Consider the following 13258-nt stretch of genomic DNA (forward strand, 5'->3'; position numbering starts at 1 on the left):
CTATTCAGGTATTCAGGGGAGTAACAAACACTGCAATGTGGAACGCCGGTAGCACTCAGCTATAAAAAGGAGGTCCTTGGCATTGAGCTAATAAACATCATTGATATGAGAGAAGTTCACCACTGTGGTATCACAATGGACTGAATAGTCCAACTGAGTGACAAAATAGTCCAAGGTGGGATCCAGTAAATCATCTGTACAAAACTTCAAAGTGTTTATACTCCTCATAAATATTCGATTTCAAAAGCTTCAGTTGTCAAAGGCTTAAATTAAAATTTTTAACAATTTTCTTTTTTTTATAATTTTTCTAACTAAAAACAAAACAAATATTCCCCACGTATATTCCAAAGAAACTTGAGAATGACCGATATTAATAGCAGCATGTCATCAAACATCAATGTAACCGAGGACACCCAAATTGTGTCACAAGAGCATGAGCCATCAGAGGAAAATGTTGCAGTGTCCCAAATGAACAAAGTTTGCATACGCAGTACTCCACGTTTCTTGGTAACCACAGAGTTCTTCAATAAAACCCAAGAGTTGGGTTATGTTCTGCAAAAGGATTTATTAGCCTGTGATGCAAAATGGACATTGTTTGTGGCCACGGCATTGAGTTATCGTTGTAAATTAAATCTGGTACCATTTCCACCCAGATTTTTAAAAGATTCCACTGGTTACGATATTGATGGTTTGGTTTCGGTGATCAATGATACACCCAAGTTGAGTGTTGTCCTAAGCAACATCAATCAAGGTAATTTGCAGGATATGTCCAAAGATGTTATTGAACTTTTACATTGGCTATTGGTTGACCAGAGTGAAACTAAGTTGAGACCAGTGGATGAGGAAGAAATCTCATCTATTTTCCAATCAATCACTAATGGCAAGATTTCACATAACCCTACCCATGTATTTGAGCTAATTGTCTCCAAAGGTTTTCATTCCATTGATGAATTTAAGAAAAGAAATCGGAATGCAGAACCAAGATATGGATTCTATGGTCAAACCTTAGATGCCTTTTATTACATTATGAATAATGGTTTTACTGGATCTAAGAAGGAGTCCATCTCCATCTCTACAGATTTGTTGACTAGTTTGCGTAAAAGTCCTTGTGGAGCTGCCTGGGGAGCTTCTCAATGTGGTTCCCTTATAGCCTGTTTGGGTGTATGTCAGTTTGTTGCTAATGAAGCTGAGGATAAAATCTCTAAGAATCGTAGAGATAAATCCTGTCTTGACATAGAACTAAACGATCCAGAAAAAATGTGTTTGCGCTATTTACTCTTCTATGGATGCCGAGGTCCCCGGGAATCTGATAGCCATAAGAAAAATTGGAAAGATTGGACCTTACGCCATAAGTATGTAATACCTTTGGCTGTGTACTTAATTATTTGGGGTATTATTGGATATGCCCGTGGTGAAAAGGGCCAATCTTTGACAAACATGGCAAAAAATAAAATCCCAGAGCTTTTAGGTCTATGCAAGAAATTCGTTGGAATTGAGTGAATCGGAAGCTCTAAGATCTTCAAGGTGATATTCTTTGAAATCGATATTAGGGTCCATTATATTATTTGTATTTTTTTGTCATTGTTTATCTGTATATTTTCTAAATATATTAAGGGTATTTTATTTGCTTAAACTGATCTTTGTTAATTAGGGAAAAATGTCATAAAAATGGAGAACAACTAAATGTTTGCAATACATGAGACTCTAAATTCTGGCGTATGATTGAACGGTTATATCACCTCATGCTCTTTGCGTAACTAACAGGTTGGCTGATAAGTCCCCGGTCTAACAAAGAAAAACACATTTTTTTGTCAAAATTCGTTTTTATACCCTTCACCACTACTGTGGTACAGGGTATAATAAGTTTGTGCAGTTGTATGTAACGCCAAGAAGGAAAAGTCTGAGACCCATCGTTTAGTATACCGATCGTCTTAGAATTAAATTCTGAGTCGATTTAGCGATGTCCGTCTGTCTGTCTGTCTGTCCGTCTGTCTGTCTGTCTGTTGGTGTATTTTTGTGTGCAAAGTACAGCTCGCACTTTTAGACCGATTGTCCTAAAATTTGGTATAGGGTCCTGTTTAGGCTCAAAGACGATCCCTATTGATTTTGGAAAAAATCGGTTCAGATTTAGATATAGCTGTCATATATATTTTTCACCGATCTTGTCATAATTGGCGTGTATATCAAGCGATCTTCCTCAAATTCCGTACATCCGAATATTTTATGAGTTTCGATAAACTTGCAAAATATGTGCCAAATCGGTTCAGATTTAGATATAGCTCCCATATATAGCTTTCGCCCGATTTACACTCATTTGCCCACAGAGACCAATTTTTTGCTCCGATTTAGTTGAAATTTTGCACAGGGAGTAGAATTAGCATTATAGCTATGCGTGTCAAATTTGGTTGAAATCGGTTCAGATTTAGATATAGCTCCCATATATAGCTTTCGCCCGATTTACACTCAAATGACCACAGAGGCCAATTTTTTGCTCCGATTTAGTTGAAATTTTGCACAGGGAGTAGAATTAGCATTGTAGCTATGTGTGCCAAATTTGGTTAAAATCGGTTCAGATTTAGATATAGCTCCCATATATAGCTTTCGCCCGATTTAGACTTATATGACCACAGAGGCCAATTTTTTGCTCCGATGTAGTTGAAATTTTGCACAGGGAGTAGAATTAGCATTGTAGCTATACGTTCCAAATTTGGTTGAAATCGGTTCAGATTTAGATATATCTCCCATATATATGTTTTTCTGATTTCGACAAAAATGGTAAAAATACCAAAATTTTCCTTGTAAAATCGCCAGTGCTTAGTCGAAAAGTTGTAAAAATGACTCTAATTTTCCTAAACTTCTAATACATTTATATCGAGTGATAAATCATAAATAAGCTTTTGCGAAGTTTCCCTAAAAATTGCTTCAGATATAAATGTTTTCCATATTTTTTTACTAACATTGTGTTCCACCCTAGTACATTAGCCGACTTAAATTTTTAGTCTACACACAAAGAAAATTTCATTTAAAGTCAACCAACGAACAATTTCCATTGATATAACGAAACATTTTCATTAATACAATGAAAATATTTGTTAATAGTACGAAACGTTACGTTGATTGACAGAAAATTCGTTATAATAACGAAAAATTTCATTGTACTAACGAATTTGTTACGTTGGCTGACTTTTAACGACACATTTCGTTAATATAACGAAACTTTTTCTATTAGTGTATAGATTTTGTAGAAGTCTACCAAATTCTGTCCAGATCGAGTGATATTTAAATGTATGTATTTGGGACAAACCTTTATATATAGCCCCCAACACATTTGACGGATGTGATATGTTATCGAAAATTTAGATCTACAAAGTGGTGCAGGGTATAATATAGTCGGCCCGCCCGACTTTAGACTTTCCTTACTTGTTTCTTTAAAATGTGATTAGTCCATTTTGGTTAATATAAATACAGTGAAGCCTACCAGAAGTAGACACTCAGGGTCGCCTAGACCTTCTTCAGATTTGGGAAGTTGTGAGAGGTTAATTATTTTAATATAAACCATATACATAAAATTTTTATTTATTCGATATATCTTAAAACAAATTCCAATCACTAACCTAAATCGCTATAATGTCGCCTACAAGTATGCTATATAAAATGTTAACCCCTATAAATAAAACATTTTGCAATAAGCCTGGCCCAGACTTCACATTCACTTTCTCCTTCAAAAGCAGTAAATCTATTTTCCACCATCTAGTTCCTAGAACTTTCTACAAATTGGATAATAAATTTTAAATTCTTGAGTAAAACAAGTTTAAAGTTTCTATAATGGTGTAACCCTTTTCTCGATGTTCTCATCTAATTTATAGGTTTCGTGGCTTTTTTGTATTTTATATGTAAGATGACCGGATTCTTGGTGGATATTTGGAAACTATTGACAATTTTGCATACGCCACATTTTTGGGCCAAGGAGGAAGGAGGCGAAATAGAATGCTGTTGTGTGATATTAATAAGCGTAACGCAATTAAAGCTAAATAATGGCTGTAATAATTACAAAACTTACCCTGACCCAGACTAGCATTCGTTTCATTTTCGTCACGTATGTGTAAAGTATACTTTTCACATTTCATTAAATGGCAATATATTGATATTTGAAACATAATGGCATAGAAGAATAAAAGTTGGGGATTACATAAGCTGTTAGGTCCTCAAAGGGTTTTAATTATGTTTTCAAAAAGTAAATGGGCTAACCCATTTTGATTTGGATTCATTGGAGAAGATTTATGTGTATGTAAGTTTTTTTTCTTAATTTTTAAATTTGTTAAAAGTTATATTTAATATAAAATAGTATAGTTGTGAGTTAAATATTCTCTATTCTGTTTGAAATGGTGGTGGCTTTTATTTTAAATCAAAAAAAATCATTGAAATTTATCTAATCCCTTTAAGTAAATCCCTGGCCTTGTGTTTGGACTTAAAATGCTGTTAGTTTTCATTGTTCTGGTTTCCCGCAGCCTGCCTATATTCAAACATCCTTAGGTTTTTATTTTTTTTTTAACAATATTTGTTTGTATTTCACCACGGAGGAAATGGTTTAATATTTATCGGTAATTTTGCATTTATTTATTATTTTACCTCCCACAAAACACATGCTACCGTGACACATAAATTTCCTTCTCTGGCTTTGGACCTCACTTTAGAATTCTTTTTCTGTAAAATTATGAGGGTTTTTTGTTTACTTATCATCTTTTTATGATGGGAAGTTCAATAAATATTTTTGTAAAAATTTATGGGAAAACACCAGGAAAAGTTATGTACTTTTAGGCATGAAATTGTTGTGGCATAATTTAAGGCGATTGTTATTTTCGTTTTTTTTTTCATATTGAAAAGTAAGGGTGGTGTTCAAAAGATTTTTAAGCCCAAGGTAATGAAATCAAAAAAAAAAAAAAACAATCCCGCTATCTATTTGGAAAATGTTGGAGATTTTTAGAAAATGGGGATTTGGAAGGAAAACAGATGAATAAAATTGTCATGGCAAATGAATTGTCGTTGGCAGTGAAGAACCATTAAAAAATCAAATCAGACTCCAATTTATAAAATTTTTGGCTACAGTTTAGAAGTCCAATTATAAATCCATCATGGATGGCATAAAAATTTTTACCTAAATACACCGCCTTTAATCTGAAAGAAGAGTTTTCTTTTCTGAGGAATGAAATTTTAGACAATTTTTTTTTGTGAAATTTGTTTCTTTAAAAATAAATAAAAAAATATAGGCCAATAAAGAAAAATTACATCGATTATAATATATTCGGGTTTATTTGAAAAGAAAAAGAAAATAAAGAAAATACTTTATAATAAAGGGGAATTTCGTTTGCCGAAAATTTCGTTCCGTAGGTAAATATTTTTTTTGTGTGTATATGGTCCATATGAAAATCTCTCAGACTATGTCGCCAATTTTTCTTACAGATATTTTTTTGTTCAAGATCGCTTTTCAATTCAAACCGGCATTCTCGCCTGTCGCATTTTTTTTGTTCGTGTGACAGAAGTCGGGATATTTTACATATCTGCAGGGAATTCAATATCGGGACCTTTCGTTTTTTTTTTTTTTTAACAGAAAAAATTTGAGTAAATTCGAAAATATTTTTCTTATATAACCCCTATATAGATATGAAACATATTTGGTGTGAGACGCTGGGTATAGAACGACAATTAAATCGGAATAGAATTTCGACTTCTACACAGAAAAAAATTTCAGTACTTAAATTAACGCTAAATTTAACTTATTTTTCTGGAAAAATTTATTTGCTTGTAGTTAAATTTTATTATTTCTATCGAAATTTTCACCAGCTTAATGAAATCGTCCTTTTTTTAAGTATGTCTCAAAAATTTTATGAACTAAACGTGAGTATAAAATTCAATGACCGTACATATAAGTTCAATATGAACTAAAGCAAAAGAAGATTTTTCGTACGATTCCCAAAAATAGTAAGAATGAACTACTGTATGGTTAAAATGGTCATGATTTGGCGCCAATGATTTTCTTCTTTACTTTTCGTTAATTTTTTCTTCTATGAGAGGATGTAATTTCGTGAATTGCAGTTAAAAAGCACAACAGGGCATTAAAATTTACTGGTTTTAACAACGCTTTGTGGAAATCTCAAAATGTGGAGTAAAATTTAGTTCAATTTTCGTGCGAGGTAGTTCATTCTTCCTATAAAACAATTCACTTTTTTTTGGTGTAGAGTCGCAAAAAGAACAAGTATATACGGCCGTAAGTTCGGCCAGGCCGAATCTTATGTACCCTCCACCATGGATTGCGTAGAAACTTCTACGAAAGACTGTCATCCACAATCGAAATACTAAATTGTGAGTTAGTCCATACGTGGTATATATTAGACAAAAAAAGTTATGTATAGTTAAGTCTACAAATAATTACGAATCGATATGGACTTTTTGCACGATACGTAGAGAGCCAGAATTGAAATTTGGTGGTCGCTTATATATAACTATAGACCGATATGGACCTAGTTAGGCATGGTTGTTAACGACCACATACTAGCACAATGTACCAAATTTCAACTGACTCGGATGAAATTTGCTCCTCCAAGAGGCTCCAAAACGAAATCTCGGGATCGGTTTATATGGGGCTATATATGATTATGGACCACTTTTGGCAGGGTTGTTAAATATCATATACGATCACCACGTACCAAATTTCAAGCAGATCGGATGAATTTTGCTTCTCCAAAAGGCACCAGAGGTCAAATCTGGGGATCGGTTTATATGGGAGCTATATATAATTATGGGCTGATAGGAACCAATTCCTGCATGGTTGTTGGATACCATATACGAACATCACGCACCAAATTTCAACCGAATGGGAAGAATTTTGCTCTTCCAAGGGGCTCTGGAGGTCAAATCTGGGGATCGGTTTATATGGGGCCTATATATAATTATGGACCGATTTCGACCAATTTTTGCATGGGAGTTTGAGGCCATATATTAACACCACGTATCAAATTTCAACTGAATCAGATGAATTTTGGTCTTCCAAGAGGCTCCGGAGGTCAAATCTGGTGATCGGTTTATATGGGGGCTAAATATAATTATGGACCGATGTGGACCTATTTTTGCATGGTTATTGGGGACCATATACTAACACCATGTACCAAATTTCAGGGGGATCGGATGAAATTTGCTTCTCTTAGAGGCCTCGCAAGCCAAATCGGGGGATCGGTTTATATGTGGGCTATATATAATTATGGACCGATGTGGACCAATTTTTGCATGGTTGTTAGAGACCATATACTAACACCATGTACCAAATTTCAGGGGGATCGGATGAAATTTGCTTCTCCTAGAGGCCTCGCAAGCCAAATCGGGGGATCGGTTTATATGGGGGCTATATATAATCATGGACCGATGTAGATCAATTTTTGCATGGTTGTTAGAGACCATATACTAACACCATGTACTAAATTTCAGCCAGATCGGGTGAAATTTGCTTCTCTTAGAGGCCTCGCAAGCCAAATTTGGGGGTTCGTTTATATGGGGGCTATACGTAAAAGTGGACCGATATGGCCCATTTGCAATACCGTCCGACCTACATCAATATCAACTACTTGGGCCAAGTTTCAAGTCGATAGCTGGTTTCGTTCGGAAGTTAACGTGATTTCAACAGACGGACGGACGGACATGCTCAGATCGACTCAGAATTTCACCACGACCCAGAATATATATATACTATATGGGGTCTTAGAGCAATATTTCGATGTGTTACAAACGGAATGACAAAGTTAATATACCCCCGATCCTATGGTGGAGGGTATAAAAATCTGGAGGTGGGTTGTTTAGAGAATCTTTGGATTTGGGAACACCCTGTAGAAGTGTAAACTAACACTAGCTTAAGAAATTCAGCCAAATCGATTAAAATTTGTGGCATATGATTGAATATGCGTATAAACCCCTCATATTTGGACACTCTGAAAACCGGAAACTTCCAAAAGTGGACAATTTTGCGCGGTGTTTGATATATTATCCCATAAATGGACACCTCCCAAATATGGGCATAATTTAGTCCACTTCTGAGAGGTTTCGCTGTATATGTTAAAGAATTCAAGTCGAGAGGTAGGTTTATATGAACCCAACTATGAAACAATATTTGTCAAAAAGTGGACAATTTTGCAAGGTGTTTGATATATTATCCCATAAATGGACACCTCCCAAATATGGGAAAATCTAGTCGACCATAGGTGTTCACTTCTGAGCGGTTTCACTGTATATGTTAATGAATTCAAGTCGAGAGGTAGGTTTATATGAACCCAACCATGAAACACCAAAATTCGTAATTTCAGACATGATCAAGAAATCAAAATGATAGAATCGCAATATGATTATATTGAGGTATACTTAGATCTGAACCGATATGAATAATATTGAGAACATAACCAACACTTGTTTCCCACATTCATCAAACTTAAAAAAAAAATCTTACTTTTTTCAATTTGTATGAATATTTCCCATTGCCTATTTTCAGGAGACCTCATAACCAATAAATCATATTTCATTAGTAATAACAAACAAATACCTTAAGGTGTTATTTTAATGATTTAAAATCAATTAAGCAGAAAAAAACATAAATGGCATTCGCACACCAACACCAACGACACAGACACACGTTTTCATATTTTAAGCAAGCATCCCTTAAAAATTGCATTGCAATTGCTTACACGCCTAAGGGGTAGGCAATGCATTATGTTAAATATTTATGCTGTGGTATATGCGGTAATGGAAATTTGCTAGGGTTCTGTGTGGGGTATGTTTATGGGAAAATATGGATATCATGGCACCCAAGGCTATAAATTAATTAACAAATTATGATTGTTGGGTATTTCGATGAAAATATACAAACAGATACTATCGATAATTTAAAATAAATATTTTGAATCCATTATCAAGCTGGGAGAAAAACGTTTTGATGTTTATGGGGAAAAAACCATAAACAAAATTTTATTTAAAACAAATAGAGAAATAATAAACCTATAAATCATTATAGAAAACTGTGATAGCTTTAGATTTTGGCATAAACAGGCAAGAGAGATTTCCCTTTTGCTCATTTCATTGCATTGAAATTTGAATTTTATGTTTTTTTTTAATCCCATCTCATTATTAAAGAGATCCTATGGAATATATACACAATGTTAGATTTGTCAGAATTTGTTCCCAACTATTTTTTAAAATACAATCGCATTCAAATTCTAATGCTATAGTCCTACATAAGATTATTTTTACATATATACCAAGGCCCAAGGCAAGTTCTTAGGAATAGCCTTAAACCTTAAAAAATTATGGTCATTTTCCGGCCGTGTAGGCCTTAGACAATTTTCTTATTATTTTTAATTTCCTGTGCAGAAACTTTCGTTTCTTCTTTCATTCACATTTAAATCCAAAAATTTTGTAATGTAATTTACGCTGAAGCGATCACAGACAATGATTATATATTTAAGGATAAAAATCAAGAGATTTTCTTTTATTATTATTTTTCATTTTATTCTACAAAGGAAATGTCAAAACATTATGTTGGTTTTTTGTGTTTTTGTTTGGAGTGGGAAATAAGATAAACATATTTTTAATTAATTTTTTTTATTCTGATTTTCTCTTTCCCTTTCTATTTACAACTAAACTACAAATTAGCGATTCTTGTTAATGTTGGTAAAATTCTACTATAGAATTTCCCAAGGTATGATGTTCTATTTTAGATTTTCCCATTTCAATTCTACAGTATTCTTGTTTTCTGTACTTGTGAATTTCCTTATTTCTTGTTTTGAGATTCATTAAAAATTCCTTTTAATGTTGCAATCGAAATTGATGTTATGGAAAATTGCAAAAATCTCTACCGAAATGTATGGGTGGTAATGGCATTAAGTTGTTATTGCATTCTGACCATACCTAAAATTTTCATATTAGGGAAGAGAGAGAGGCGAGATCCACTTCCTTTGCTTGCGAAATGTTTGTTGTTTGATGATATGAAACCAAAACACAATCAATTCAAATGGAAATGTTAACACTAAAATGTCGGTTAATGTGTTCCAGAAAACAGTAGTGGTGAAAATATTAGGAACAGTTCAAATTCTCAGTTTCATAGAACATACTCGTATAAATATGACGAAAGTTAGGCAGAACCAAATCATAGGCACTTTCCGGAAAAAATATCATACGAGATTTATGAAAAAACAGTTCCCATTGCAGTGAGAATCATTGTTTGACACCTTACCGTTTTAGACTGCAAGAAATTGGGAGTTTAGACCCTTTTAAGACATGTGATAAAAGCAGCGATAGCTTCGTAGCACCTTAGGGGTATACTTTTTAACTTCTTCACAAATTAAACAAAAAACTTCTCCCAGAGACTGCCGTTACCAGGTTGACATATTAAGGGAAAAACAATACATCATCAGTACACAAAATATGGTCCTTCGAGTAGGAATACAAAAGTCGCAAATCGAGTTAAAAAAATCTAAGTCGACTTTTTGTAAGCACGAAAGCAATGAAAATCCAAAATCAATAATATAGTACAGTGTGTCTGATATGTAATGAAACCAAGAAAAGCGATTTTTTTCTAATTGACTACCTTTGGTACAAATTATGGTCGATAAAGCCATCACACGTTGCACAAAAGTAACACTGCAGTATTTTAGTCCATTCTCGGCGAAGCTCCGTCTTGATGTCATCGACACTTTAGTATTTTTAATGACAACTTTACTCTACGAAATGAGCCAAGCGTAAAAGTTTAACAGATTGGGATCTTGGTGGTCTTTGTTCGAAAGACGCGAAGCGATGATCCCCCTTTTTAATGTATTGGTTGACGCCTGCTGAATAATGCTGAAATGTCCCTAGACTGCGGCCGAATTTTTTGTCTGCCCAAGGCTTCAATATTAACATTAGGACATTTTGCCAATAATATGCGGCACATCGATGAATACGAGCGGCGAGCAGCCATAGGCTGTTACGGCGGATGGCCACATCATTGTTATCGGCGGAACTTGAGCTCTGATGGCCAATCGTAGGTTTGAAATTTCCGCTGACCCCTTTGGCAAGTAAACCTGATAAATTTGTTTGTTCACAAACTCCTCAATTTCGTATGGCTTCTCGTTGAGGAAAACTAAATGCTTTACTGCAAGCTCATTTTTCAATACAAATTGTATCCATTCGATATGTTCTGCTTAAGGATTCAGATTAAAGATTCAACTACTGCTGAGTGGATTTCGATCAAATCAGACCTTCACTCCTACACACAAAAAAATTTCACGAAAAATTTTTCCAATTAAACTTTTAATTGAGTTTTAAAAAATATTCAATTAAAAATTTAATTGATTCAACAAATTTTTTAATTGAAACAAAAATCAATCACAAAAATAATAGTATCAATTAATTTTTTAATTGGATCAATTAACTTTTTAATTGACCTTCAATTAATTTTTTAATTGATACTATCATTTCTGTGATTGAAGACATTTCAATTAAAAATTAATTGGATCAATTAATTTCGTGATTGAATCAGAATTTTTTTTTTTGTGTGTAGGATGATTTCTGGTATTGTTACTATTGTTTGTACTTGTGAATATATCAGTGTTAGGTGTGTTAGGAGGCTACATATATGCCACTTTTTCCATGTTTTTACCTAAATTAAGCTAGGAACTTGGTCAAACTCTGCCAAGATAATATTCTGGAATTTGACGGGGAACATTATGTTTTCAATAAATCAAAATATGGTCCTTCGAGCTGATCCATTTATACAAAATATTTTCGTTTCCTCCAATTATTCCCATAGATTGTCTTAGACAGCCTACTCTACATCTCCTGTTAGCCACTACTGTTCTAAAATTCACAAACCATAACCATTGTGAGGTAAGACCTTCAATAAGTAAATCTAGAAGAGGTGGTTCGAAACGGACAGTAAAGCTGGCTGTTGTATTTAAAATGTGTTGGAAATTGCATCCAATAATAATGAATAATTGAAAATCCAATCAAACACCTCGAAATGAAAGACCAAGAGCATCCGCACTAACATCATTGAAACATTATCCGGGAGGCAGACACTTAATATGAGAAGGCTCAAACTCTGACAATAGCGCTGGGCATAACAGTAAAGGACAACGCATCTCCAATATACAACATAATATGCCTGCTCTCACCTGCTTACCCAGCTACCTATGAATTGACTTCAATCACCCACCTATCATCATCCTGGATCCCGGGCTATGAACATTGACTGGAAGTTTTGGTTTTATAAGCAAAAGGCAATAACAGTTTGGCAATGATAGCAATTGATGTAACAATGATAATGAAACTGAACTGATGACGAACTGAAACCATCGAACATGGATGTGGAAAGCTAACCGGGGGAAGAGTTGTTGTTGTTGTTGTTGGTGGAGATGCATACAAAATCAGATTGCAAAAGGACTTCCCATCACTTGCAAATAGACCAAGAGTCATAGTAGTAGGAGTAAATGCAATCAAAACAACACATCCATGTCATATGCCATTAGAGCGATGTGCTACGAATGGCTGTGTGTCAGTTTGTATATGTTTGGGGCCTTTGGAAAATGTGAATGGATGTATGGACCAAAAGCGCGAACTGATGATGTTTAATACAGATGACACCCTGGGGACATCAGCAACAACAACAACAACATTGTTGAACGGCTCGAAGGCCAGTCAGTTAGACGGTCGATAGGAAACATTAGGTAATGTTAGTTGGCAAAATTTCAGCAGTCATGTCATCAATGAATATGGAAGAAAGATCCACTTGATGAGATTGAAGTCACGAATTTGGCCATCTAATACTGTGGACGATGTTGCTGGTTGGAGTACCTGAGGTGGTATACTAGTCCGCTTCCTGTTATTTTGCAATGTTATTGGTGTTGTTGGCAATATGCATTAATTGCCGGTTAAATTGACTTTGAAATTTTCAGTTGTTCCATCTTCTCTCTCCACATACCCCAAAGTTATCTTCTACAAGAGGAGTGTTGTAAAATTGTGGTCATTTGTGGAGGGAGGAGCTATGTGTTTGTCTAACCAACAAAGGTCAGTGGGAAAAATCAAAGTTTAAATATTCAAAAAGCCAAAGTGTAAACATTCGAGGGACAAACAATCAAACAAACCAGACACTATGAGAATAAGACCCTCAGGAGATGGGCTATTGAAAAGGACTTTGGAATGGACGAAGAGTTTAATTTTAGAAAATAGACAAACAATTTGATTGTTT

At 34.4% G+C, this 13258-nt stretch overlaps 1 protein-coding gene across 1 annotated transcript; it reads left to right on the top strand.

Moving 5' to 3' along the window:
• The first annotated feature begins 249 nt into the window (after nt 1-249).
• Nucleotides 250-1633, top strand: Parp16 (Poly(ADP-ribose) polymerase 16). Its single transcript, XM_075299664.1, has one exon. It carries the CDS (start codon nt 361-363, stop codon nt 1498-1500), a length of 1140 nt encoding a protein of 379 aa, XP_075155779.1. The 5' UTR covers nt 250-360; the 3' UTR covers nt 1501-1633.
• Nucleotides 1634-13258: the final 11625 nt, after the last annotated feature.

The sequence above is a fragment of the Haematobia irritans genome, chromosome 3 (assembly GCF_050003625.1).
Source record: "Haematobia irritans isolate KBUSLIRL chromosome 3, ASM5000362v1, whole genome shotgun sequence".
Classification (NCBI taxonomy): Eukaryota; Metazoa; Arthropoda; class Insecta; order Diptera; family Muscidae; genus Haematobia; species Haematobia irritans.

Coding starts and splice junctions, on each gene's coding strand:
- Parp16 (XM_075299664.1), top strand. CDS start 361: ATGACCGATATTAATAGCAGCATGTCATCAAACATCAATGTAACCGAG.